Here is a 26,920-nt window from a genome sequence, read left to right as displayed (position 1 = left end):
GCTGGGAGGTGCCAAGTTAGAGGCCCGTCCATCTCAAGCACCCGAGAGCCTCCTTTGCCACCTGTTAAATAGTCTGTGGTTTATTTGATGATGGAGACTCCTTTTCTACATTGTCATTGGCATCTTTTTAATTAAAAGCTGATTCCTTTTGCTACAGATTATAGAATAACTTCTACTTGTCAACATGCCTGAAGGATTTATTTTAGTATTTAACTTAAAAAGGTTAGCACGGTAAAGCTTGAAGCATCCAAGACCCTCAAGAGCTTAAAGTTAATATGTGTTTTCTTGTATTTGTTACATACATAATCACTCATTTTGTGAGTCATAAGACTGTTCTGACTTTTCAGTTCAGCAGTATTTATTGGTACCTTCCATATACCAGGCAGGATTCTGCTACCTGGAGGCATTGAACAAGAAAAGAGTTCCTGTCTCCTAGGGTGCATGTATTTTATTAGGACATTTTCAGAAAAAAAAAATCAAAAAGCCTAATTTTTAAAAGTTGAAATGGTATGACATTGATGTCTTAATGTAAACATAGACTTTTATTTTTACTAAAATAAATTTAATAATACATACACTACATAAATAATAATGTGCTGAAATAGCTTTTAAGTTTTTTTCTGTTTCCCCAGATATAATTATTCATATAAATAAGTCAAGAATTAAAAGTCATAAAAATAGCTATTGGTGGACCTCTGTATTAAGGCATAGCATACTACACTCACACTAAGGTCTATGTAAGGTATAATCACCTTCTCTGTATTCTGCCCATTGCCTTTCAGATCTAAATTACAGATAAAGAATAGAATTACATTTGCACATTTACATGAATGGCTGGTTAGGTTTTATTTATTGTATGTTTACTTGTATATTTATATTCAAAGTTACAATTACCTCTATAAAGTCATTTGCCTGCAGCCTATTCAGCATATAATCCATAATATAATAGTATGTTTCCTTTATTTAATGAGATCTATCTTTCCTCTGATGTCATTTCATTAGTCAGTGAGTGTATCTTCTATAAGTTATACCATGATTTAAATTTTTATTGGCAAAACAGTAAGCGCCTACAGTTTTATGTAGCCCATAGATTTAGTTTGAACTAGGTAGAATCCTCTAGTCTACAGCTTGACGAGTTTCATCTCACCTATTTAGGCTTTTTGGTGGTTTGATACTTGACATCAAAAGGAAAGCACCTTTTTTCTTGAGTGACTTCAAGGATGCATTAAGTCTGCAGTGCCTGGCCTCGATTCTTTTCCTATACTGTGCCTGTATGTCTCCTGTAATCACTTTTGGAGGGCTGCTTGGAGAAGCTACAGAAGGCAGAATAGTGAGTACAAAAGATTGCTAGTGGCCAGGCTCCCAGCTCCTCAGAGGCAAGTGTCTGTATGCATTTGTCTCACTATTCGTGCTTGTATTTGAAGAGTCTCCCCACAGCATTAACCTCTCCCAAAGCAGACTTCCCCCAAAGGTAATTGCTGTCGAAAACATGGGGGAGCCATTTGAACAGGAGAAGATGCACAGTTGAGGTAAAAATAAATAATAAACAAAAAACAATTTATCCTATCTTGCTTGATGAAATGGTTATACATTGAGTAAGATTTCCATTGTCTTCTGGGGGATGGGTGGTTTGTGGGGGAGATTATCTGCTCTGGGTGGGTTGTGCTGGGAAATTTACCCATGGGGCTCCCTGTCCTGTGTCCTGTTGATTACCATAGGGTTAGGGCTATGGCCCCAGCTGGTGACTGAGCTGGGACCATTTGGAACAGCAGAACATACTATAGAGAGGGTGGGATTTTGAAGTTATGTTTACCAAAGTCACCAAAGCTTTTACTTGTAATTGAGTGCTGCCTCCCTTTTTTCATGTGAATGTAGAGTCCTGTTTGCTGTACTTCTTGATGGATACTGTGCTAGGAACTGACTAGTTCTTTATAAATTCTTAAATGGCATTTTATGGGGCTTGTAAATGTATTTTAATGGAACTTAAAAGACAATTTATAATTCTTGATTTCTTAAGTTTTCTTTGAGAATATTTACTCTTGAAAAAATCTATAGTTTTATATATTAAAAAGTAAAAACAATTTCCACATCTAAGTGATTCAATTATAAAGGCATATCTTTTACTGAACATGAGGTGAAAACCTAAAAATTCAAAATGTGTAATTCTAAATTTATTACTTAGATTACTTTGTACCTTTTTCTTTAATCATTGTTTCACATATACATGTTTTTAGTTTTCTATACTGTCAAAATGGTGCTTGTAAGCTGGGTGGGGTTGTGCACTTGGGGTGCAGAGGCAGGTAGATCTCTGTGAGTTCGAGGCCAGCCTGATCTTCAGAGTGAGTCCAGAACAGCCAAGGCTACATTGAGAAACCTTGTCTCAAAAAAACAAGAAAAACAACCACCACCACAACAAAAACCTATGGCCATACCCTGTGGAAATGTGTTTTGGATGTATTGCTGCTTGGCTCATGGACAGTCACTGCCTGTCTTCTCCTTCTGGCCTGTGACACCATGTTCCTGAGATAGTGTGTTTGGGACTGGAGTAGGAAGAGAGACAAATGTAGGAGGGACTGCCTAACTGGAAAGATAGCAGATGGTACCCTGTGTGAGAAAAGAGAGCTATGGGAATTGAAGGGACAGAAATGGAGAAAAAGGTATTTTACAGAGGAAACAGTATGAATGTAAGGTGTTTGCTTCCAGTGGCTTTATAGAAATCCATATTTTAGGGGTCATTTTTAGAGGTCATATCATAGCAGAAGAAAAATGTAATTATTGGAGACCATTTATAAGCCAGTGAGTGTTAAAGCTCAGGTTTGATTATGTGGGGAGAAGGAAAGGTGGAAACTTAGTTCATTTATAGGATGGAAGGAGTAAATTGGTCTAGCAAATTAGACAGCCGTAGCCTTAGGATTAAGGGGATGGAGGTACAGCGGTTTCACATTGGAACAGTGGTTTGGGAGCCTTATATGGCTGAGGGGTGGCATAGGCACAGTTTCTGGTGGCAGTGTCCATATTTTTAACCCACAGTGTGGGGAGAGGCCTTTTGTTTGTGCTTACCTGCTCCAGTTGAGTTCTGTCATGTCTCTCTTTTCAGTTTTTGCTTCCCCCCCCCCCCCCCCCGCATTTCACTTACACATTTTCACCTTTAACTCAAGCTCGTCCTAAATCAGTCATAAAATGTATATATTTTAGTAGAATTATAGAGTTGGTGATAGCATCCCTGCTTTTTGTAGTGAAGCCCTGTTTTTCAGAAAGAAAACAAATTTATTCTTTACAATTAACATACTATACTATGGATGCTCATTTTTCATGTTGCCATTAGCTCCATTATATTTTATTTTGTTACTTTATGACTCTGTTTTGGATGATGCCGTTAGGGTAGATGGTGAAAATTGCTACCTTTTTTGATATGCCTTAGGTAACAGTCAGGGCTTTGAAGGTGCTTCACAAACGCTAGCCATCACTTCCATTTAAAAACTGAGAGCTTGGACTGGAAACAAGATGCCCCACAGCTGCACTCCAGGACCTGGCCCTGCAGGCCTCCAGGGCAGTCCTATCCTTGCCTGCTGCTGTGCTGTCTCTTGTTTCAGGACCTTGTTTCTCACTACTTGCCTTGCCTTTACCAATTCTGCGCTTTCTCCTTTCTGGATAGCACACCCTGTTGGCCTTGATGTTTAAGAATGGTAAATGCTTTTCCTTTCTCTCTGACCCTACCCTTTGTCTAATGGCATTGTACAGTGTCATTGCTTCACCATCTGACCTCCTTAGCTAGGCTATAGTACTGATAGTGAAATAAAATACTACTGTTCCTTACTAAACTCTTGAGGCTTTCATTTTCCCATTTTATCTCATTTTGTTGAGCTTTAATGATAAAGTACTTGCTCATTTGCTGTTCCTGTTAATATTTTTATAGAGCTTTCCCCATCTACTTTGTTTATGTTATCTATATAATTTTAAAGTAAATCAATTAAGGCTGTCATTTTAGTTTTTTAAAAAAAATGGAAAGTTTCTTTTTTAGAAAACAGTGAGGGATGGTCACAGTTCACCATTTGAAGATTCTTTTTAATCACCATATTATTTAATGTGCTTTATATTTTCAGAATGGAAAGTATTTCTTTCAGTCATAAGAGTAGTAAAAATAACACGCGCCTTTCTGCTTGCATAGGCTTACAAATGAAACAGCACAGTTGAAGCCGAAGCCCTGTGTTTCCCTTTGCGCCTTGTGTCTTACTGTACCGAGTGTTCAATAAAGATGATTGCCAAAAATTCAAATAAATATGCAAACACAAAACAATTTTCTTGATATATTTGTAATTTTCCATATATAAGGTTTAGTTTTAAAGCATAGTACTGTCTTCCCTTTGGTTTTGTAACTACTTGGCTAGTATCTGTGTTTTCAAAATGTCTTTACATGTGCTATAGGAGGTTAGAGATAATTTTTTGATGGGTTGCTTCTGTTCGTTTTTCCCTTAAACAGAGTGCAATAGAGTCTCTTTTTGGAGCATCATTAACTGGGATTGCCTATTCATTGTTTGCTGGGCAACCTCTAACAATACTGGGGAGCACAGGTCCAGTCCTAGTGTTTGAAAAAATTTTATTTAAATTCTGTAGGTAAGTGGCAATTCTCATCCCCTGTATTTGTATGCCTGTCAATTATATGTTACATTGTACTGTTTATGAGTTATATTTAGCTGTGTTAACAGTATGTGTATTTTCAATAACTTTGGGTGCTTTTTTGTGGTTGCCCTACCAAGGCGTCTACTACCACTCTTCCTCAGTAATATAGAGATCGGGAACAATAAGATTGCTCACCAATGTTAATTTAATGGATTTGGGTAATGATAAGCAAGTTGTTTGTGGAGCAATAGCAATCCTTAGTGCTAGCAAAATTAAACCAGTAAGATGTTTATCTGAACTGTTTGTTAAGGGAAATGCAGGTCTTCTACAGGAAGTTTCGAGTGAAGTAGATCTTGAAAACCAAGACTAACTTTGCCGGGCAATCAGCCTTGTGTAAAGAGATAAGGGCTCAAAGCTGTCAGAGTTCAGGCTTAATATCTATGGCTAGACTATTGGCTGCATGGGCATACTGTCTGTAGCTAATAGACTTGGAATTCAACATTAACAATATCATTCCCTATATAACAGATGTCCAGTATTTTAACCTGAAACAACATAGGCATTTGAATATTTGATTGTTGCAGTTCTCTTGCTCTGAGATCTGTGCTCAGTGGCTAAGCTGATTTTAATTATGACATGGCATGCTCCACTGACTAGCAGACCTGAAATGCACTTGAAGTGTAGCCTTTCATAATACTCTCCTATTTGAAATTAAAAAGAAGAAACTATTTTTCTGTAGGGATAGTGGTGGCTGAAGGAGTGGCAGCGGCAAGATAGTGTGGTAGTGTCTTTATCATCCTCACATACCCGGATTCTTCCTCTTCAGAGAAAGTCAGCTATGTATCGTTTTAGCCTGTCATTTGTTCCATATAGCTGATTGCTAATGTGAGGTCTCATGGTTTTATCTCTTTATTGCCTACCATACTTTCACACTAAGACTTTAATATAGTAACCAAGTCTCCAGTTGAAGCAGGAAAACACAGAACTTCATCTAATCATTATTTGGCAGTTTGGTAATTGTTACTTTTAAAGGAATCCCCTGTTTGTATTCTTACTGCTTGTTATGAAAAGCCTAAGGTGCAAATACTGTTCTATATGTACATGATGATCATGTCCCCATTTATATTCCTAAACAGAGATTATCACCTCTCCTATCTATCATTAAGAACCAGTATTGGTCTGTGGACTTCTTTCTTGTGCATTGTATTGGTTGCAACAGATGCAAGCAGCCTTGTGTGCTACATTACTCGGTTCACAGAAGAAGCTTTTGCAGCTCTCATTTGCATCATATTCATCTATGAAGCTTTGGAGAAACTCTTCCATTTAGGAGAAATATATGCGTTTAATATGCACAACAACTTGGATGAGTTGACCAGTTACACGTAAGTGCTTCTCTTTCATCCTTGTATTAAAATAGATTTTTTTTTCAGACATAAGAGAAACAGATGTTTTTTCTTTTTTCTTTGCCTTTTTTTTTTTTTTTTTTTTTTTCTGTTGTGGTGGTGCATGACATTAATTCAAGTTCTTGGGGGAGGCAGAGGCAGGTGGGTCTCTGAGTTCCAGGCTAGCCTGGTCTGCAAAGTAAATCTAGGACAGCCAGGGCTATACAGAGAAACCTTGTCTCAAAGAAACTTTAAAAAAAAAAATTGTTGTTCACACTTCTAAAATAATCCCAGTACTCAGGAAGCTGAGGAAGGAGGAAATACTACAAGCTAAAGGTGTTTAGGGCTGACCGCTTGAATAACCTATCCAGGAGATTTCTCCCTGGAGAAAACTGAATCTCCCTCTCTGGGCAGCCATTAATTGTCTATGGCTCTTTGCCTAGAGGTGGGGTGCTGTGGAAGGGATAGTAGATACTAGAGGGCTTCTCGAACCCAGTTAGTACCCAAATAATCGAGACAGAGACCTTTTAGGTTTATAAAAGCTTTAAAGCACCCTAACTGGACAGAGATATCAACTTGCTAGGCTGTTATGCTGTTATGCTGTTTTGCAGCTACACATCCCAAATTGCTTGTCTTAATTGTTCCTTCTTGGATTGCTTCTGCTCCATCAGGCCACTACTCATAGCCGTGTGCTCATGGTCCATACTGCTCCATGGTGACTTCCTTCTCTCTGGATTCCACTCCTGCTTTTCTCTCCCACTTCATGGCCCCCATCTCATCCCAAGCCTGGGAACATAAACTCTTATCTACATCTCTTCTGCCCATTTTTAGGGTTCTAGCTATTTTACTAACCAATTAACCTATTGGGGAGCAAGGCTTACCCAACATCACTTGGTGTACATGAGGATGTGCTCATCTAGATAGCAACCAGATCTTGTGGGTCAGTGTTTAGCATTTGACTACATAGCGCCAGCCCAACAGTGAAGTCTGTGAGATGCTCTCATCCCCATGATATTTCATAGGTACAACTTTGTTGTCTTATATAGAAGGTAGGATGTCTTGGTTGTCTGTTTTTTATAGTCTTTCTACTCCCTCTTTTGCAATATTCCCTGAGTCGTCTGCGCTCAGGTTGTATTGTAGGTATACCAATTGAGGATGCGCACCTCACAATCACTTGTTCTTAGCATTTTTAACCCACATGGCTCTTTGTAATTGGTCTCTGCTGCAAAAAAAAGAAGCTTCTTTGGTGAAGGGGGAAATTTAAACTTTAGAATAAAAGAAGATTTGAAAAGCCATGTGTAGTGGTTATAAAAAATTGCAGATGTTGGGGGGTTGGGGAGAGCACTGGCTGTTTTTCCAGAGGACCCAGGTTCACTTTCCAGTACCCACGTGGCAGCTTCCAGCTGTCTATAAGTCTAGTTTAGGGGACCTGACACCCTCACAGACATAGGTACAGGCTAGCAATTATATATGAAGCAAATGTTGCACCCCATTCTGTTGGCTTATGAGGAGAAATGTAATCATCAGAACACTGAAAGTACATCCTTCTTAAAAGCCCTTTAAGAACCATGTGGGCTGTAGAGAATTAACTTAGGTGTCAGCAAGCAGAGGCCACCAATAAACCATCTCTCTGAAAGTGAGCATGAGTAGGCCAGTGGTGCTGTAGGTTCTGTTGGGAATGTTCATGTGTTGTGGGACAGGGAGAGGGAGAAAGCAGTTTGTGCTCTGGAGGCTAAGGAGATAAGACGAACAGATGTCTAGGATACCCTGTGACACACCACCATGGCCTTAGACTTGGGGGGCTGCTTCTGCTTTCTCTATTTCACTTCCTATTCTCCATGCTTGCTACATGAAAAAAAAATGCTGAGATGTTGCAAGTTAAAACTTTGTGCAATCCACTTAGAAAAAAAAAATTAAACAATGTAGGATTCTTAAAATTTCTCTCCCGTTCTGCTTTCTCAGATGTGTATGTGCTGAGCCCTCTAACCCTAGCAATGAAACGATAGAACTGTGGGAGAGAAAGAATGTGACAGCACACAGTGTTTCCTGGGGAAACCTCACTGTTTCCGTAAGTATATTAGGGATTGAGAAATACTTAGGTCCACGGGAGCCTGGCTTTTGTCTTTTCCTATTTTGTTGTAGAGCTGGTTTCACATGGGAGCCTGTCCTGGCTTAGAATTTGCAACAGTCATTCTGTCTTCGCTTCTCCTGGGCTAGTACTCAGGATGTGAGCCTCCATGTCCAGCTGTCCTCAACCTTTTCTGATTATATTTCACTTTTCTTCTTGATAATGAATATCTAGACTATTTTCAAAATACGTTGTTCTGTAATTTTTTTGCTGTTTTCAATTTATGTGCATCTGTGTGGCTGTGTGCATTAGTGTAGGTGCTCACAAAGGCCAGAAGAAGGTGTCAAATCCCTCGGAGCTGGGGTTTTCTGGCAGTTGTGAGCATCCAATATGGGTGCTGGGAACTGAACTCAGGTCCTTTGCAAGAGTAGTGTATGTGGTCTTAATCCCTGAGCCATCTCTACAGCCTCTGCTGTGTTTGTTTTCTTAAGTCACAGGTAAGGCCTCACCAGTGGTTCTCAACCTTCCTGATGCTACAGCCCTTAAATACAGTGACCCTAACCATAAAGTTATTTTATTGCTGCTTCATAACTGTAATTTTGCTACTGTTATGCATCATACTGTATATGATATGTGACCCTGTGGTAGTCTCAACCCACAGGTTGAGAATTGCTGCCTTCAACCCGGGCCTCACATGTGCTAGGCAAGTGCTTTTGCGCTAAGCTATAGCACCGGACCAGAATGTGGTGTTTTCACTAAAATTTTAATGACTCTTTGCTGCTCATGAAAGGTCATGTTTTAATCTCAGGTGTCAAGTCTGAGCCAGATTGGCTGCCTTCATGTTTTCCTGCTTTTTGTAGGGGAGGGGAGAGGGGTGAAGACTCATTTACCCCAGGCTGGCATCAACTTATAAATAGAGACTCTCCTTGAATTCCTTGTCCTTCTGCCTCGCCTTGGGGGAAAGGAGGATTGTAGGGTATGCCACCATGCTCAGCTCCAGGGTCTTTTAAGGCAGCTCTCTGTATCATTCAGAATCTGTAGACTGCAGGGGTGAAACCCTGCTTTTATTTAAACCGTCTATTCAGACAGCGTGGTTGTGGCCTGCACGGATGCAGAGGAAACATTTCACAGTTAGCACTCATCACAAGCCTCTCTAAAGGGAGCGCACAATAGAAAGAAAGGAGAAAATTAATGAACTGCTCTATTTGAGTGATTTTATAGGAATATCATAACATCTCTAATTGATGATGTTGTATAGTTCGCTTAGCCGAAGCTTTTGGGTGAAGCATAAAATTGATGTCTTAGATTCAACTATGTTCATGAGTACTCTATTGGATACTTGAAAACCTCCATCTTTTCCACTCTCCTGCCCTCCAGGAGTGTAAGGCCTTCCACGGTATGTTTGTGGGATCAGCTTGCGGTCCTCACGGGCCTTACGTTCCCGATGTGCTGTTCTGGTGTGTCGTCTTGTTTTTCACGACGTTCTTTCTGTCTTCATTCCTCAAGCAGTTCAAGACCAAGCGTTATTTTCCTACCAAGGTAACTGGGTTGGATTTTGGTAATATTTATGCTTTTTATCTTTGGTTTATTTCAAAGCAATATTTTATTATTTAAGGTTAATGCTTTATGCTAAATAGTTTAAAAGAAATTTCTTTTGGTAAAAAATAATATTAGCCAGGCATGGTGGTTTGTGTCTTTAATCCCAGTACTCAAGAGGCAGACATAAATGGATCTATGAGTTTGAGGCCATTCTGTTTTGCAGCGCTAGTTAGTTCCAGGACAGCCAGAACTATACAAACTCTGTCTCAAAAACCAAAACTAAACTGATATGTATATATGTACACATTATTATGTATGACATATATTCATATATTTCAAATATCATATATAATATTTATTATTTATATATCATAGCTGAACACACAAAAAGATAACAGTACTGTATAAAAATGGAAGGTAGTTGTGAAGTGACTTGTTTCTTATGTTTTGAGGATAAAGTGGACATAGGCATAAATAACATTATTAATTATTAAAAGTCTTATCCATGCATTGATGACATATTTTATGAGAAAGCCATGAATCATTTACAAAGGACAGGAAGTAATTCTATGTTTATATTAATGTAATCCCTCTACTATAGGTGCGATCAACAATCAGTGACTTTGCTGTATTTCTCACAATAGTAATAATGGTTGCAATTGACTACCTTGTAGGAATTCCATCTCCTAAACTTAATGTTCCTGAAAAGTTTGAGGTAAGTATTAAAACAAGTGGCTAGTTGGTTTTGGAAATACCAACTACTTAGTGTGGAAAGGGCTTGACCCCAGGACCTTGTGCTTATTAGAGAAGAGCTTGTGAGAACTGTAGTCATCAATTTACCTATTGCACTGACAAATATAAATTTAAATTTTAGTAACTCCTGCCCTTCAGAGTATAAAATTTGCCAATTTACATCTACAGTGTTTGCTTTAAAAATCAGTTTCTTGTTACATCATTGAAATGTGTTTGAATCTGAGAAGCTGCCAACTTTGTGTCAGTAGGTGTTTTGACAATTCTGACTCAGTACCAACCTTGCCATGATGACTATTTTCAGGAATCTGACATAAGGTACTTTAGAATTTGATACAAGAAAGATTGATTTCACCATAGATAGTATATGTAAGTCCATTTTAAAGTGTCATTCTAGTTTATTTGCCAAACCTCATCAAAACACATTCTCCAAGATGGGCACTGTAGTGCATGCCTGGAATCCCAAACTGAGGGAGGCTTGTAAGTCTGAAGCTAGCCTGGACTACATAGTGACATAGGGAATTCCAGGCCAATCTAGGCTACTTAGGAACACCTTGTCTCTTCAGAGTAAACAAAGTCAAACAAACAAAACCAAAGTTCAACCCCAAAACTACTAGTCCCTAAACAGTAAAGATTGTTTATAATCCTTTAGCACTTAGGCTTGCCCAGATGGGATGTGGTCTGGTCAGTAGGTCTTTCACTTTTCAATGCCTAGTCATTTAGTGGCTTTGTGGGTAGGGCAGGGTAACTTTATTTACTGACCTGGAAACTCTGCTCAGGGATTGAAACAGTTGGACTGGTATTTGTTCTCTTCCTTGCATCTGTGTTGTATCTTCCCCTAAAGGAAGTGTATTCAACAGCATTGTCTTCCAAGGACTTCGAGCAGTTAAGATGCTTCTGGGGTGAAGTCCAGACTTAAAGACTGTCTATGTCACTTTGGGCTTACTTTGTGTATGTCTTAGTTAGGGTTTAATTGCTATGAGAAGACACCATGACCAAGGCAACTTTTGTAAAGGAAAACATTTAGTTGGGGCTGCCTTATAGTTTCCGAGGTTTAGGCCATTATTGTCATTGTGGGGGCGTGGGCATTGTGCAGGCAGATGTGGGGCAGCTCAGGTTCTACATCTTGATTCACAAGCTGCAGAGAATAGGTGCCTCGTTGGGTAGCTTGAGGAGAGGAAACCTGAAAGCCCACCCTCACAGTGATGCACTTCCTCCAACAAGGCCACACCCCTGATAGTGCCCCTCCCTATGAGCCAAGCATTCAAACACATGAGTGGTTTGTGGGGGCCATTCCTCATCAAGCCACCACAGATTAGGAAATTACAAGATGTTCTTGCATTGAAGAAGAGGGAATAGATGCCACTCTAGGTGGAGAGTGGGCAAGTCCCATGACAAGGGCATGCTTGTAGGCACAGGATGGATTTCTCTGACTATCTTTGCAAATAATTTACCACACATCCTAGTTCAGCCTCTTTCTGTCTCTTGCTATTTTATGGAATAAATCCACTATGTGCTATGGAAATTGATGCAATAGAGGAATGAAACTTTTTTCCTTATTTTTAAACTTTAATATAGCCTACTGATCCAAGTAGGGGCTGGATCATCAGCCCCTTGGGAGATAACCCTTGGTGGACCTTACTAATTGCAGCTGTTCCAGCTCTCCTTTGTACCATTCTCATCTTTATGGATCAACAGATCACAGCTGTAATCATCAACAGAAAAGAACACAAACTCAAGGTAATTCTGAAAGACTTCTTTAAAGGCTTGGGGTATTTTCCTTAATAACAGGAATGTTTAAAAATCCAAGATGAAAATTAGTTTCTTCCTTCTTTATAATTCATTCAGATTTTTAATATGGAGGAACAATCTAGACTCACCAGTGTTCATTTTCCTCTTCAGAAAGGAGCTGGCTATCACCTTGACTTGCTCATGGTTGGTGTCATGTTGGGGGTCTGCTCTGTCATGGGCCTGCCTTGGTTTGTGGCTGCAACTGTGCTGTCGATAAGTCACGTCAACAGCTTAAAAGTAGAGTCTGAATGTTCTGCTCCAGGAGAACAGCCCAAGTTTCTGGGGATTCGTGAACAGCGGGTTACAGGGCTGATGATCTTTATCCTGATGGGCCTCTCTGTGTTCATGACTTCAGTACTAAAGGTAAAATCCTTGGTGGCAGCATCCTAAAATCATCTTATCTTAACATTTATACTTAGTTGTATAGAAATGAAACATTGAAATGTGTGAATGTATAAAATTAGATTTTTCTTTGTAATTTAAAATCCACACGAGTTCAGAAATCCCATTTGGCAATGCTTTTCATATAGGAAGCATGTGGATTATGAGTTATAGCCCACAGATCCATCAATTACAGCATGCAGTTAGAGCTGATCAACATGTGGTTAGAACATAGTACAGGAAGTAGTCGGAATAAAGGGGAGAACATTGCTTTGGTTAGTGAACTTATTGTGTCTTTTATTGATGTAGAACATGAAATAAAAATATACATCAAAGTATCTAACTGAAAGTTTTTATTTATCATGTAAAAACCCAACTCCATATTTGTCTTTGCTGTTTTAGTTATTTTTATTGTAAAGAAAATGACTTACACCACTTCTAAACTAGAAGACACATGTGTGTATTTTCTTTAAAGGGGCAGTCTTCATTGTTGGTATTCCTTGGGAACATTTCAAGGACTGTTTACTAGCTAGCTTAAGTACCAAGTGTCTAAGGACTGCTTTCCCTGCCCTTGGGTACAGGAGGGTGCAACATTGTTTTCCTGCAGGACCTCTGCCCACTGTCTGCCAGTGAGACTGATAGATAAACCTAGATAGCAGGTGTATAGTGCTGAGTATGTTTTAGAAGGACTTGAGACAAAAGAAGTATTTTATGTAGTCTTTTGGTGGTGAGGGCCATTGAAGATCTTTGAAAGTTTCCCCTTAAGGCTTACAGTTTCTAAACTAAGAATTACACTGCATAAAAAAAAATTAACTTAAACATGAAGAGAACTTTAAAAATGAGACTTAGTTTCCATATTGATATTTTACTTTTTAAAAGTAACTCTGCAGAGACAGTTCTTCCCAACTTTGTAATTAAGAAAAAAAAAATTTGTGTGTGTACACATACAGGTGCACATGTGCAATAGTGAAAGTGTCAAGGTCAGAGAACAACTTTTGAGAGTCAGTTTCTGTCTTTCTGCAATGTTTTCCAGAGGCCACACCCAAATTGTCTAGCTTGCGTAGCAAGAGCTTTGACTTACAGAGCCAGTGGTTGGCCCTCAACGCTGTTGTTTAACTTACTCTACTAGTGTTTGGGTACGGTGGCTCACAGTCCTAGCACTTGGACAGGGGTGAGGTGGGGGTGGAGCTAAGACAGAATTTTAAGTTAGAGGCTATCCTGGACTACATAGTAAGTTCCAGGGTAGGTTAGACCCAATATGAGTCCCTACCTTGAAGTAAAAGGGCTGGAGAGATGGATCAATTAGTAAGGGCACTTGCCAATGCCAAGTTTGACAAGCTTAGTTTCACCCCAGAACCCACATGGTGGAAGGAGAACTGATTACTGCAAGCTTTCCTTTGACTTCTACATACACAACAAGATATGTGTACTTGTATGTGTGCATACACACACACACACACACACACACACACACACACACACACACACACACACACACGAAAGGAAAGGAGGGAGGGAGAGAGGGAAAGAAAGTAACTTATGGTTATCATCCTTAAGTAACCTTAAGTATTGTTATATGTATTGCACTTATTGACCTTTTTTTTATGCTGGAACAGAGATTTTCAAAGTCTACTTCAAAGACTTTGGAGTCCCTGCCACCCTGTCCGGGTTCCTCCAGAGTCTTCCATTCCAAGGGCCACATACCCACACAGTTCCATATTTGTCATTCAAAAGAGGCTGTTGCAGCATATTGCTGTGCACTAAGCACAGGCACAGACTGAAGACTCTGCTTGTCTCCTGCTAATCAGCAAGCACTAAGAGAGTTACAGAATGGAAAGCAGTGTGATCCTTTAGCTTCCCCTTGTTTTAGACATCATAGTTTTTCATAAAGTGTGTTCCTGGGCCTGGCTCAGCTGGCCCAGTGCTTGCTGTGCAGCCGTAAGTCCTGAGTAAAGAGCTGCCATCCTACTGCCCTGGGTGAAGACACAGAGCTCCTCTGAGACTGTTGCCAAGCTAGTTTTGCCTAATTGGTGAGATATAAATTTGGTAAGGGATGCTGTCTTTAAATATTCAGATATTTAAAGAAAGGTAGAACATGATGGAAGAGAAGACCAGACAGTTCATATCCACACATACATAGACAAGTGTGCCTCCTACACACTGCTCTTTATGCCACCTTATCATGGTTATTAATATTATTGCTGTTATTTTAAAAGTGATAATAGCTATTTAAAATATCTTTTAATTTCACATACACAACCAGGATTTCCTACAGAAGCCTGCCAGGTTGGGGGTTTGGCGTCCCCATCCTCCAGAGCATTAAGGACTTTCTTAGCAAATGCTGTCCCATTGTATTGGAGCTGGGCAGCAGGAAGCTAATACTCTAGTGACTGCTGCTGTGTCAGCCACTTTGTTGAGTGTTCTATGTACAACAAGCTGAGGCACAGTAAGGCTGTTTTGTTTAAAAAGTTACCTAGGTTTTAAAGGAAGCTATTGACTAAAGTGCCATTGCTCCTCATACCCGATCACACTCCCTGTTTGCTTTGATGAGCTCTAATTGCAGCACTTTTATTTACAGTTCATCCCAATGCCAGTTCTCTATGGCGTCTTCCTTTATATGGGAGTTTCATCATTGAAAGGAATTCAGGCAAGTATTTAAGTAATGGAACTATTAAAAATTGTAGAACTTGTACTTGTGACCATTTTCTGTCTGATTGTATCAAATCCACATTTCCTGAGTTCTGCTCATTGAATGTTTTTACCCCCCAAAATGAGATGATTAATTCACCTACTTAAACCCAATGAAAGGTTACTCACCCACTTAGCGAAGACTAGAATAGTGAGGGAAAGATCAAAGAGTCAGAATGGAAAGACTTTTTTCTGATGTAAACAACAACACTTTCAGCACCAAGAACGGTAATTAGTTTCTTATAAAAGTGTATGTCGCTGTGAGGCTTAGCACATAAATTGTTTTCTGTAATTCTTAAAATGATGACTGATGGAGGAAAGGAGGAATTTCTGTTTAAAAACCAGGATGCTGAGGCAGTTACACGGTCAGGCAGCCAGAGCCAGTGCTTACCTTGTTATGTGGAAATAGTCTTCTATAAATTACTGAGGTTTGTACAGACCTGAATAGAAAATGTTTATATTAGCACAGTGGCCACCTCGTCTCACAAAAACTATGCTGTCTGTTCACTCACTGGTATAAAGGTAGCTGTCAACATATCTGAAAGCCAGCATTATTTGTTGTTGTTGTTGTTTTTGTTTGTTTTTGTTTTTCAAGACTGCGTAGCCTTGGCTGTCCTGAACTTGGTTTGTAGCCCAGGCTGACCTCAAATTCACAGAGATCTACCTGCCTCTGTCTCCCTGAGTGCTGAGATTACAGGCATGAGCCACTGTGCCTGGCCTTTTGTTTTGTTTCATTTTTTTTTTTAATCATATCTCCTGTCTTAGTTAGGGTTACTATTTTTGTGAAGAGCCATCATGACCATGGCAACTCATACAAAGGAAAACATTTATTTGGGGGTGGCTTACAGTTTCAGGGGCTTATTAGTCCATTATCTTAACAGTAAGAAGCGTGGCGGCAAGCAGGCAGGCATGATGCTGAAAAGGTAGCTGAGGGTTCTGCGTTCTGCCATGAATGTCAGAAGGCAGAGCCTACCCGCTAGTGGCACACCTCTTCCAACAAGGCCACACCTCCTAATTGTGCCACTCTCTGAGCCTATAGGGACCATCTTTATTCAAACTGCCACATTCCACATCCTGGCCTTCACAGGCTTGTGGCCAAATCGAAAGTTTAAAAGTCCATAGTTCAAAATCTCTTCTGAGACTCATAGAATCTCTTAACTGCAATCTGTAGAATCATAATGGGAAGAAAAAAAAAAAAGAAAAAAGAAAGCAGATCATATACTTTCAACATACAGTGGCACAGGGCATACATTATCATTCCAAAAGGGAGCACAGTGAGGAAACACTCGATCAAAGGAAGACTGTAAAACAACTGGGCAAACTCCAGACTCTGCATCTCCATGTCTGATGCCAAAGCTCTTCAGATCTCCAATGCCTTCCAATGTTGTTGACTGAAGCCCACTCCCTGTTAGGGGCTCTCCTCAGCAGGTACCCATGGCTCTGGCATCTCTAACATCTTGGGTTTTCTAAAAGGCAAGCCAGACTTCACCTTCAGCTTCACACAGTGCCTGCTAGGCCTCTATGCAGGGACACCCTGACACATGCCAGGCCTCTCCGACTTTCCTTAGTCTTGGAGGGGGATTCTCTTTTTCTAAGCCAGAACCGTGTGGCTGAAACTGCCATGGTCTTCTGTTTACTGGGGCTGGAACATGGCCCTTTCATTCAGTCACGTCTTCACCAGCTTTCTGGTTTTGATGATTTACTACACTGGCCTTGAACTCTGAAATCTACTTGTTTCTTTGGAGGCTGTGTGCCCCATGCCCTGTTCTAAGCTTTCTTCAGTTTCTTTTCATAAGTTGGAGCCTTAGCTGTGTGGGATCACACCCTGAAGTCGCTGTTCCCTTTATTCCATTTAACTGCAGGCTTTTCTTTAATCTTTTTATCACCTCAGACAAGACTTATCTCCATACCAATTCCTCGTGCACCTTTTCTCTCCAAATTCTACATTTTGTATTTCTACTTGGTCAGCTTGCTTCTTTTCATTATAAATATGCATGAGCAACACAGTCACTACTAGGCTGTCTGGAAATGTCCCCTGCCAAAGTTGTTGATCCATAACTCGTCAGTTCATTCTCTGGCAGATTTTTTTGGTCAAGGGCAGAAAGCAGCCACATTCATTACCAAAATATCACAAGAGCAGTCTCTAGGCCACATACGAATGTTCTTATCTGAAGCCTCCTGACCCAGGCACCCCCAGTTCCAATTACCCTTAGCACCACTGGCTTCCATGCTTCTGCTAGGATTGCCCATTAAGCAGCACTTGTTAAGATTTATGTATGTATGTATGTATGTATGTATGTATGTATGTATGTATGTATGTATGTATACTGTGCTCTGCCTGTGTGCACACCTGCCATTCAGAAGAGGGTGTGAGATCACATTATAGATGGTTGTGAGCCACATCTGGTTGTTGGGAATTGAACTGAGGACCTGTGGAAGAACAGTCAGTGTTCTTAACCTCTGAGCCTTCTCTTCAGCTACTTTTCTAACCCAAGTCCCAAAGCCTACATTCCTCTAAAGAAAAACATGGTCAGACTGTCACAGGTTTAGTCCGTTATTGTCATGGCAGGAAGCCTAGCTTGAGCATCTGAGCCCTCAAAGACCTCCTAGTGGCACACTTCTTCCAACAAAGCCATAACTACTCCAACAAGGCCACACCTCCTCATGGTGCCACTAACTATGCCTCTCTGGAAGCAATGTTTAATCAAGCCACCACAACTCCTGTGGTCAAGAAATGGTACTGTCTCACTCACTTGTTTTTTATAACAGTTTTGTGAGGCAAGTAGGTCATTTCCAGTTCATAAATGAGGAAATTAAATATCAGAAGCATTAAATGAGAGAATTGGTGATTTCTGTTAATAGCCTTAGTTGTATTCAGCTTGGATATTGGATATCATGCATATTAGAAACAGGTTGAAGAGATTCAGTGTATTTGGAGTTTGACCATAAAGGTAAACATCAAAATGTTTTAATCTACCAAAGCAAAAAAATTTTTATCTGTTTTGTTGCTGTTTTGAGACAGGGCTAGCCTCCTAGGCTAGCTTGAATTTATAGTTGTCTCCTGCCACATTCTCTTGAGTATTAGGATTGCAGGTATATACCACCTGCCCTGTCTGCCTTGATTTTTTTTTCCTCCTTTCTCTTTAGAGAGTCTTTCCTGAAACATTTTTCTATACTAGCAGAACATAGCCACGAACTAACTGTTTCACATAATATACACAAAACCCCTAAAAATTATAATTTCTTAAATAGCAAAGATGCTTGTTGCTGATGAATTTTTTTCTTTTCCTTCATTACCTGTGTAGTTTTTTGACCGTATCAAATTGTTTGGAATGCCTGCCAAGCACCAGCCAGACCTGATCTACCTGCGCTACGTCCCGTTGTGGAAGGTGCATGTGTTCACCGTTGTCCAGCTGACCTGCCTCGTCCTGCTGTGGGTGATCAAAGCCTCTGCTGCTGCAGTAGTTTTTCCCATGATGGTGAATTTTTAGATTTATTTTGTTATTGATTCGTAATGGAATTATTATTTTCGTGGTATCATGAAATTTTATGACTGACCTTGAGGAAAGAAATGCCTCTTTTAAATATGTTTGTTGATGAGCTATTTCTATCTATAAACGAGTACTTTGCATTTTGAGTATTTTTGTTTGTTTGATTTGTTTTCCAAGACAGGGTTTCTCTGTGTAGCTTTGCCTGACTTGAATTCAATTTGTGGACCAGACTGGCCTCGAACTCACAGCAATCTGCCTGCCTCAGCCTCCTGAGTGTTGGGATTAAAAGTGTGAGCCACTCCCCCTCTATGCCTCTCACCCCCAGCTGAGTATTCTCATATCTAAAGTCATTTACTTTTTATATTTTAGTCCTTGGGTTATAGGGCTCTTATTTTATAGTTCTATGGATTCCAGAACATAGGACATTCATAGAACAAATTTGATAGACAGTTGCATCAAGCAAAGTAAAACACCATGGCTTTGAAGTAGGCTTCTACAATGTGTTTTTCTAGCATTTGACAGATCTAGAAGTTTAAAACTTATGAAGGCCATGGAGGATTTTGATAAGTCACAATCAATATAACTCATTAAATCATCATTCAATGTTATTTTTACATAAGAATTATGCAAATAGGTAGTATTTGTCTTTTTATCATACTATAGAAAAGGTAATTATTGATTTAGCCACAGTGGACATTAAAAGACTCAATTGTTAAGACTTGCTGAGAAATCCTTCCTGATCACAGTTAAATTACATGTCAATGTGAACCTATTAAAGTAACATTACAGATTTGGAAACTAAACTCTAAATTGTCAGGTTAAAGGATCCAGTGGACTTAATGAAAGAACATTGTAACGATGTTTCTAAAACATTAAGCAGAGCTAGAATTGTATGCTCAGAGTAAGATGTGGACTGCACATGGGCTTTATTATTCAAGAAGGCAAAATAAATGCAGCAAAAATTAGTAATGGACCAGTTTCTCCCAAGTCAGGTATAAAAGGAAATAAGAGAATAAGCTACATATATAAGCTCAAGAAGAGGAAAAGAGATGTAGTCACAGATGCACAGGAGACCCACATGGACGTAAGTTCATTGGGCATCTAGAACACAAGGGTCAATAAGCATTTTTCTGTAAAGGGCTAGATAGTAAATATTTTAGGCTTTGTGGATCAGTAGAATATTCTGTAGGTCCTTGAGTAATACAGGGGAGAAATACATTTTTATAATTTCTTAGTGGCAAAATTAAAGAAATCACCCAGGCTCTGGCTGATGAACATTAAAGATGAGATGGTGATTATGAATATAGAGCCAAGGAAGAGCTGGAAGGTTTTCTCAGGAAACACTAGTAAGATCTCAGTACTGAAAGATCTAAGGTGTATTCTTATGATGAAATACAATCAACTTAAAACACTAGCATATAAACTCAATGATATATAACATAGTGAAGCAGATAGTGATACTTCAGCATCTAAAAGAATTATCAGCAGCCAGGCGGTAGTGGCGCACGCCTTTAATCCTAGCACTCGGGAGGCAGAGGCAGGCAGATCGCTGTGAGTTCGAGGCCAGCCTGGCCTATAAAGTAAGTCCAGGACAGCCAAGGCTACACAGAGAGACCCTGTCTGAATTGCAGCTGGAGTACCATGGGCAGATTATTTCATTAAAGGTGGTCATTTTATTTATCAGAAAGTTTAACATATGGTGTTGAGAATTAACTGCCTACTATGTAACATCTTACTAAAAAGAAATCCTAAATGAATTCAAAAGTGAAGAGGTTGAGTGAAGTTGTAGTGTACAGGTGTTATATAATTGTATCTCCATCCCATTGTTTAGAGAGAACTTTTAAAGAAGATGGGGAAACTTACTGGGGAAGGAAGGGTAAATATATTTAGCCATGTGAAGTATTTTTATATGCTAGGAAGCATTTAAATAGAGTAGAGGTTTTTTTTTTTTAAAGAGTTGTATTGTGAACCAGGAGAAAGTTTTTGTAACAGATAGTACATGGAAGGTGTCTATTTAAACTATACAGTACTCTAAAAAGTTGATGGCAAAAGTTACTTTTTGAATGAGGAGAAAACAAAAGATGGAACACAGCAAGCAGCAGCCTCTGCAAGCATGCACATTCACAGCGGCATCACATACACTCTTTTTTCACTGAAAAACTAAAGCTCAGACCCGAGATCAGGAATACTAGGGCATTATCAGAGAGTTGCAAAGCTGTTTTTTATGATAGGTACTTACATGATGTAAAATCTTTATTGAGAGGGGCAGAATGGCTTTTTAAATTTTATTCCTCTGTAGTATACGCGATTGGAAGATACAAATAAATCTGTCCCTTTTCAATAAGTGTGGAACTAATTTTGGGGGGAGGGGTCTTCCAAGACAGGGTTTCTCTGTGTGAACTAATTTTTAAATAAAATGAGTGCGGCATTTCCTATTATATGTAAGCTTGAGCAAACATTTGCTCTCCTTTCTCTGTGTATGAATCACACGCCATCTCTCACATCTCCCTCAGGTTCTTGCTCTGGTCTTCGTGCGCAAGCTCATGGATCTGTGTTTCACAAAGAGGGAACTCAGTTGGCTCGATGATCTCATGCCAGAAAGTAAGAAAAAGAAAGAAGATGACAAAAAGAAAAAAGAGAAAGAGGTAAAAAGGTGTCCTTTGTTTAATGATTTGTACCACTTAGCAGGTACGGTTACCATTGTCGAAGAACCTTATGAAGCACAAACACTGCTCATTATTCCGTCTTACGGAAGTGAGGCAGAGAGGAAGGTTATGTTTCCCAAACACCGCTTCTTACCCTTATTTCTCCATCTTGCCCTGGGTAGTGCGCATATGCAAATATTTTTAAGAACTGCGTAGTCTGTGAACTATTAGAACTATAAGAATTATAGCACCTGAAGCAGTACTAAACATGACATAATAATTTACAGTCTAATTTAACCTTAACTACACTGGACCTGTTACTATGTAGCACAGTAACAATATTTCAGTGATCTGACACGCACACTGATGAAGTTTTACTGTGTTTGAGTGTCTGCTAGGGGCTGGAAGATGATTTATGAGGTAAGAACATTTGCTGGACCAGCATGAGGACCAGAGTTCACAGTCCTCAGCACCCATTTCAAAAAGCTGGGTGTAGCTGTTGTAGTTGCAGTTGCCTCCCTCTGGGGCCTATGCAGGAAGCCTGGCTCCAGACTCAGTGAGAGACCACATCTCTATCCAAACAATAGATAAAGTGTGATGGAGCAGGACACCCTGTTGTCGATAGCTACACACAGAGACACAATAATGCATAAGTCCATCAATTTTTCTTGCCCATGCTGCTATTGAATCTTGGGCTCAAGGATCCTCCCCCCCCAGCCTCCAAAGCAGCTGGGACCAAGGCACACCACCATGCCCGACTGCAGTTTTAGGTTTTCTGGTTTTAGGTTATTGTTTTGTGTGTGTGTAATGCTCAGAATGTTTATGTGGAAGCCTATATGCCACATCACACACCTGGAGATCGGAGTACAACTTTCAGAAGTCAGTTTTGTTGACCTTTATGTGGATTATAGGGTCAAATCAGGTTGCCAGGCTTGTACACACCTTTTCCTGTGGCTTCACTTCAGCCTGGCTTTTAGTTCTCACACTCAGTATTATGTACCACCATTAGTTGATCTGTGCATGATTTTAAAAATAAATGTTTTCTAGATTTGATGCTTTGTTTTTTAACTACAGTTGTACTATTAAAGTAGAAAGTAGAAACTGAACATAGCTTGTTTGTAGTAGTTTGCTCAAAATTCCTGCCTTAGTTAGGGTTACTATTGCTGTGGTTAAATACCATGAAGAAAAGCAACTTGGGAAGGAAAGGGTTTATTTCATTCATGAGGGCAGGAACCTGGAGGCCAGGGCTAATGCAGAGGCCACAGAGGAGTGTTACTTAACCAGTTTGCTCCCACCCACAGTGGGCTGGGTCTTCTCCCTCAATCACTAGTTAAGAAAATGCCCTCCCTCCCTGATAACAGAAGTTTGCACCAAGTTGACATAATCCCTATTCAGAATTTTGCCTGAAAACCAGGTGAGAGAGATCCAGAGTTTTGTTTTGTTTTTAATGTGGGCTGGACTAGACCTTGTGGCTGTTCGCCTTCAGCCCTCCCCACTCTGAGCACTTGGGATACATATGTGCACCACTATATCTGCTTACTCCTTATTAAATGTCATGGTCTTATTTAAATATAGATAGGAAAAGGGTATACCTCTCAAACAAAACTATGACTAGGTTAGTCATTATAATTAATTGAATGAGGTTCTATTTTAAAATAGTTTTGATTTCTTTAATACTGCATGCATAAATATGTAAGCTATTGGTGATTTTTCTTCATGTAGGATATTATATATTTGCAAAATATATAAAGTAAACAGGTCAGATTGCTTTCTTTTTCTGTTAGTTGATTTAGAAGCATATAAATTTAAAGAACAAACATGAAAATGCATTTTAAAAGCCCAGGGATTCTGTCCCTGCTCCTGTGTCAAGCCTGTAGTCTGCAGTTTTCGATCCACCTTCTGCGTCAGAGTAGCTGACAAGCCCCAGATGTCATGCTAGAACAGAAGCAGTAGGAGAACAGAGGCAAAATGGATATTACCTTGTTTGTGGGGTCGTTCTAAGCCTGTCATCCAGTAAGCTGCTTGTACAAGATCTCCCCATTGAGTTGCAAAGAATGCTGGGAAATTAGGTGTAGCAGTTTTAAATCTGGATGCTTTGTCGTTTGGACATGGTGAGATTTCTGATAATAGAGAGATGAAGTTGAGTACTCATGCTTCCCTATAGTTCTTCGTGTCTTTCTCTATTATTAATAGGTCATAATTTTAGTCCATGTTTTTTGTTCTGGTGCTTCACAACCTAGGATGATGTTCCCTCCAAGGGACATTTTCAGTGTCAGATGCCTTTTTACCGCCACTGGAGGGAATGGTACTAGCACAAGTTACGTTTGGACTTGAAAAAAGTCTAATCTCTACAGATAAAGGAGTGTGCTTTGTCAGTATTGCTGAGGCTGAGAACTGTGCCTTACATGATGAGCTTTCTCTCTGCACGGTGACGAGACAGGAGATTTCCATTCTGTCTCCTTTACTGTATGTGTGTGGTAGCACACATTCAGACTTAGGTCATATTGTTTTTTAGATAGCATTAAAATCATTCACTTTCAGAAATAGAAATTATACCTTGGGAAATAAATTCTTACAAGTAGTTCTTTTAATTTCATGCTATAATTGTAATGTGAGTATAAACATTGCCAAAAGAAGTTGCCAGTTAGGACAATACATTGTTTAAATAATGCTGTCAGTTTGACTTTCCAAGTCGCTAAGGTATTTTTCGAAACACACTGTCTTGGAGGAAGTAATCTCTTCATGTCTGTGTTCTGAAGGAAGCTGAGCGCATGCTTCAGGATGATGGGGACACTGTGCACCTTCCATTCGAAAGAGGGAGTCTTCTACAAATTCCAGTTAAATCCCTAAAATACAGGTAACGTACAGCCTTAGTCATATGCTGTGTTGTTTACATGTGCCAAGTATGCAGATAAAGCATGTAATATTTCTTTGAACTAATGGTGAGTAAATGTTACTACAGGGTAAACAGTGTCAGGTTACAAGGCTCACCATTTTCTTCCAACTTGAGCATTGGATTTATGTGATGAAAATCTAGTAACTGTTTTAAGGCTTTGGCCTTTACGCTGTCTTAGTACTCTGCAGTCTTAATGGTGTTTGTTTGATTGTTTAGGCAGGATTTTTACTGTGTAGCCCTGGTTGGCCTGTAACTCACTGTGTAGACCAGTTGGACCTTCAATTCACAATGATCTAGCTCTACTTCCAGAGTGCTGGGATTAAAACTCTATGCCACCATGCCCAGCAATCCTAAGTTAAACATTATGATGTAAAGTATGAACAGAGTTGGAATTTTTGTAAACAATTGGTATTAGTCACTTATAACATACATAACTGCTATTACACTGCTGTTTTAATGTATTCTAATTTCTTGTTTTTGTTTCGTCTGGTATTGAACCTAGGGCTGTGTGCATGCTGCAAGGCATCTCCACTGAGCTGCTTCCCCACATCTTTCACTTAGGCTTACTATTGCTGTGATCAAACACCATGATCAAGAGCAATCTGGGGAGGGAAGAGTTTATTTTGCTTACTTTTACTTATCATTGTTGAAGGCAGCCAGGGCAGCGAGCTGATGCAGAAGCCGTGGAAGATCTGGGCTTATTGGCTTCTTCTCCTCATAACTTACATGCTTTCTTTGACTGCCCAAGACCACCAGCCCAGGGAGGGCACCACATACAACAGGCTGTGTCTTTCTCCATCCATCACTAATTTGAAAAATGCTTTACAGACTTGCATGCAGCCTGATCTGATGGAGGTGTTGTCTCAGTTGGGGTTTCCTCCTCTTAGGTTACTCCAGGGTCTTACTGAGCTGCCCACTGTTGTCTGATGCTTCAGCTTCTGCCTGCTGGTGGCTGTGCTGAACGCAGCGCCCACTTCACTCATGGGGTCCAGTATGACACTTGTGTTTGTAGCTTGTTTGCATGAATTGCTTTTCTTCTTGTAAAAAGGGGGTAATTGATGCATTGCAATTTTACCTATGGAATGTTCATATTACTTATGGCCAATGATATTGAACACATGTTATTTATGGATATAATTATTGGATTTAGGGGTCTGAAGTCATTTTGCAGTATTTCATAGAAATGTCAAAAGGTTACATTTGATTTTTATAGTAAATGTACAATTTTACTATTCTTTGATTTTGATACATCTGATGAAATTACACTTTGACACTAAAGCTATGAGAATATCTGAGAATATCTAGCTTCTTGGTTTTTTGTTGTTGTTGTTCTTTTTTTTTTTTGGTGTGGTTGAGCCAGTTTGCTACTTTCAGAGCTTCATTTTCAGTTGTGTTTTTTTTTTTTTCCAGCATGAAAACAAACAGAAAAAAAATTTTGTAAAAGAAAAGGGGCCTTTTTTTTTTTTTTTTAATACTGTGGACTTTTACTTGATGAGAGTGTCAATTATAAGAGTTTTGACTAATTCTCTATTTTTAGGCTTCTAGACATAGTAATTGGTTTTGTGTGTTATCTCAATGATACAGCCTAGGTGATTAGCAGGTATTTTGGCTGGAATACTGCTTGAAGATCTACATTAGTCCAAATTGAATTCTGCCATGAAGAAGTGTAAGGGAATTTTGCTAACATAATCAGCTTTGCTTAGTTTTGGTTGTTAAGGAACATGGAGTTCTCTGTGAAGACTAGACAGCAGAATTCCAAGTTTATAATACTTTGGTAGAGCTCAGTTTAAGTGCATGTCAAATGTTTTCTCAATTTTTAAATTGATGAAAACAAGAAATGATAGGATGCTAATAAAAATGACAATATTAATGCTTTTGCAAGTACTGGATACTAACCACAAAGTGTATTTGTTCTTCAGTATTGACCCTTCAGTTGTTAACATATCAGATGAAATGGCCAAAACTGCCCAGTGGAAGGCTCTTTCCATGAATACTGAGAATGCCAAAGTAACCAGACCTAACACGAGGTAGTTATACCTGTTTATGCCTTTGTAACTGTTGCTAGTTTTCACTCATAATAATTAACCTAATGTATCTAAATATATCCTCCTTTCTGGACAATACCAACTTTCTTCCTTTCCATCTGTTCTTCTACCTTAATTTTGTTCTGATGCAAGTTATGATGATTATGTTTTATAATTTTTAAATTTACAATTGCGTATTTCAAAACAGGATTTTTGCCATTATATAATAAAAAAATTCTATACAGCAGTGCATATATATTTTTGAGAATATAACTATGTTCATAAATTGAATATATATTCATAATTAAAGGTTCAATTGAATATAATTGTATCCAAATAAAAGAAAAAATATAAAGAAACAATGTTAATTACTAAAAATTAAATTAACTCTACTAGCCACAATGGTTCACAAAGACAGGAGGAAGGGACCTTAATTTGAGGCTTGTGTGGTCTATGTAGTGAATTCCAAGCCAGCCAGGGTTATATAGCAAAACCCTAGCATAGATAGATAGATAGATAGATAGATAGATAGATAGATGAAATGATTGTGCTTTCTTTTGGCTCAAGAATAAAGAAAAACAGTTGTTTTTCTGATGTCTGTTTGTTTTATTTGGCACATCTTTTTGAGTAAGGTACAAATTTCTT

General features: G+C 39.2%; 1 protein-coding gene across 7 annotated transcripts in view; it reads left to right on the top strand.

The window, feature by feature from the left end:
* The window catches only part of SLC4A7 (solute carrier family 4 member 7), an 87,852-nt gene that overhangs the window by 55,598 nt on the left and 5,334 nt on the right, over positions 1–26,920 (top strand). For 5 of the 7 annotated variants that reach the window (XM_084797118.1, XM_084797123.1, XM_084797117.1 and 2 more), the window contains 13 exons: positions 1,156–1,330; positions 4,481–4,614; positions 5,757–6,002; positions 7,965–8,070; positions 9,448–9,609; positions 10,211–10,324; positions 11,938–12,099; positions 12,262–12,513; positions 15,110–15,178; positions 18,525–18,698; positions 21,224–21,355; positions 24,115–24,212; positions 26,171–26,278. In XM_084797118.1, coding sequence (XP_084653244.1) covers positions 1,156–1,330; positions 4,481–4,614; positions 5,757–6,002; positions 7,965–8,070; positions 9,448–9,609; positions 10,211–10,324; positions 11,938–12,099; positions 12,262–12,513; positions 15,110–15,178; positions 18,525–18,698; positions 21,224–21,355; positions 24,115–24,212; positions 26,171–26,278 — 1,932 coding nt within the window. The remainder of the gene's footprint in view (positions 1–1,155; positions 1,331–4,480; positions 4,615–5,756; positions 6,003–7,964; positions 8,071–9,447; positions 9,610–10,210; positions 10,325–11,937; positions 12,100–12,261; positions 12,514–15,109; positions 15,179–18,524; positions 18,699–21,223; positions 21,356–24,114; positions 24,213–26,170; positions 26,279–26,920) is intronic. The other 2 variants (XM_084797119.1, XM_084797121.1) reach the window with 1 other exon arrangement.

The sequence above is a fragment of the Acomys minous genome (genome assembly GCF_964271855.1).
Source record: "Acomys minous genome assembly, chromosome: 9".
In the NCBI taxonomy this organism is placed as follows: domain Eukaryota; kingdom Metazoa; phylum Chordata; class Mammalia; order Rodentia; family Muridae; genus Acomys; species Acomys minous.
This window is presented reverse-complemented; position numbering and strand designations above follow the sequence as displayed.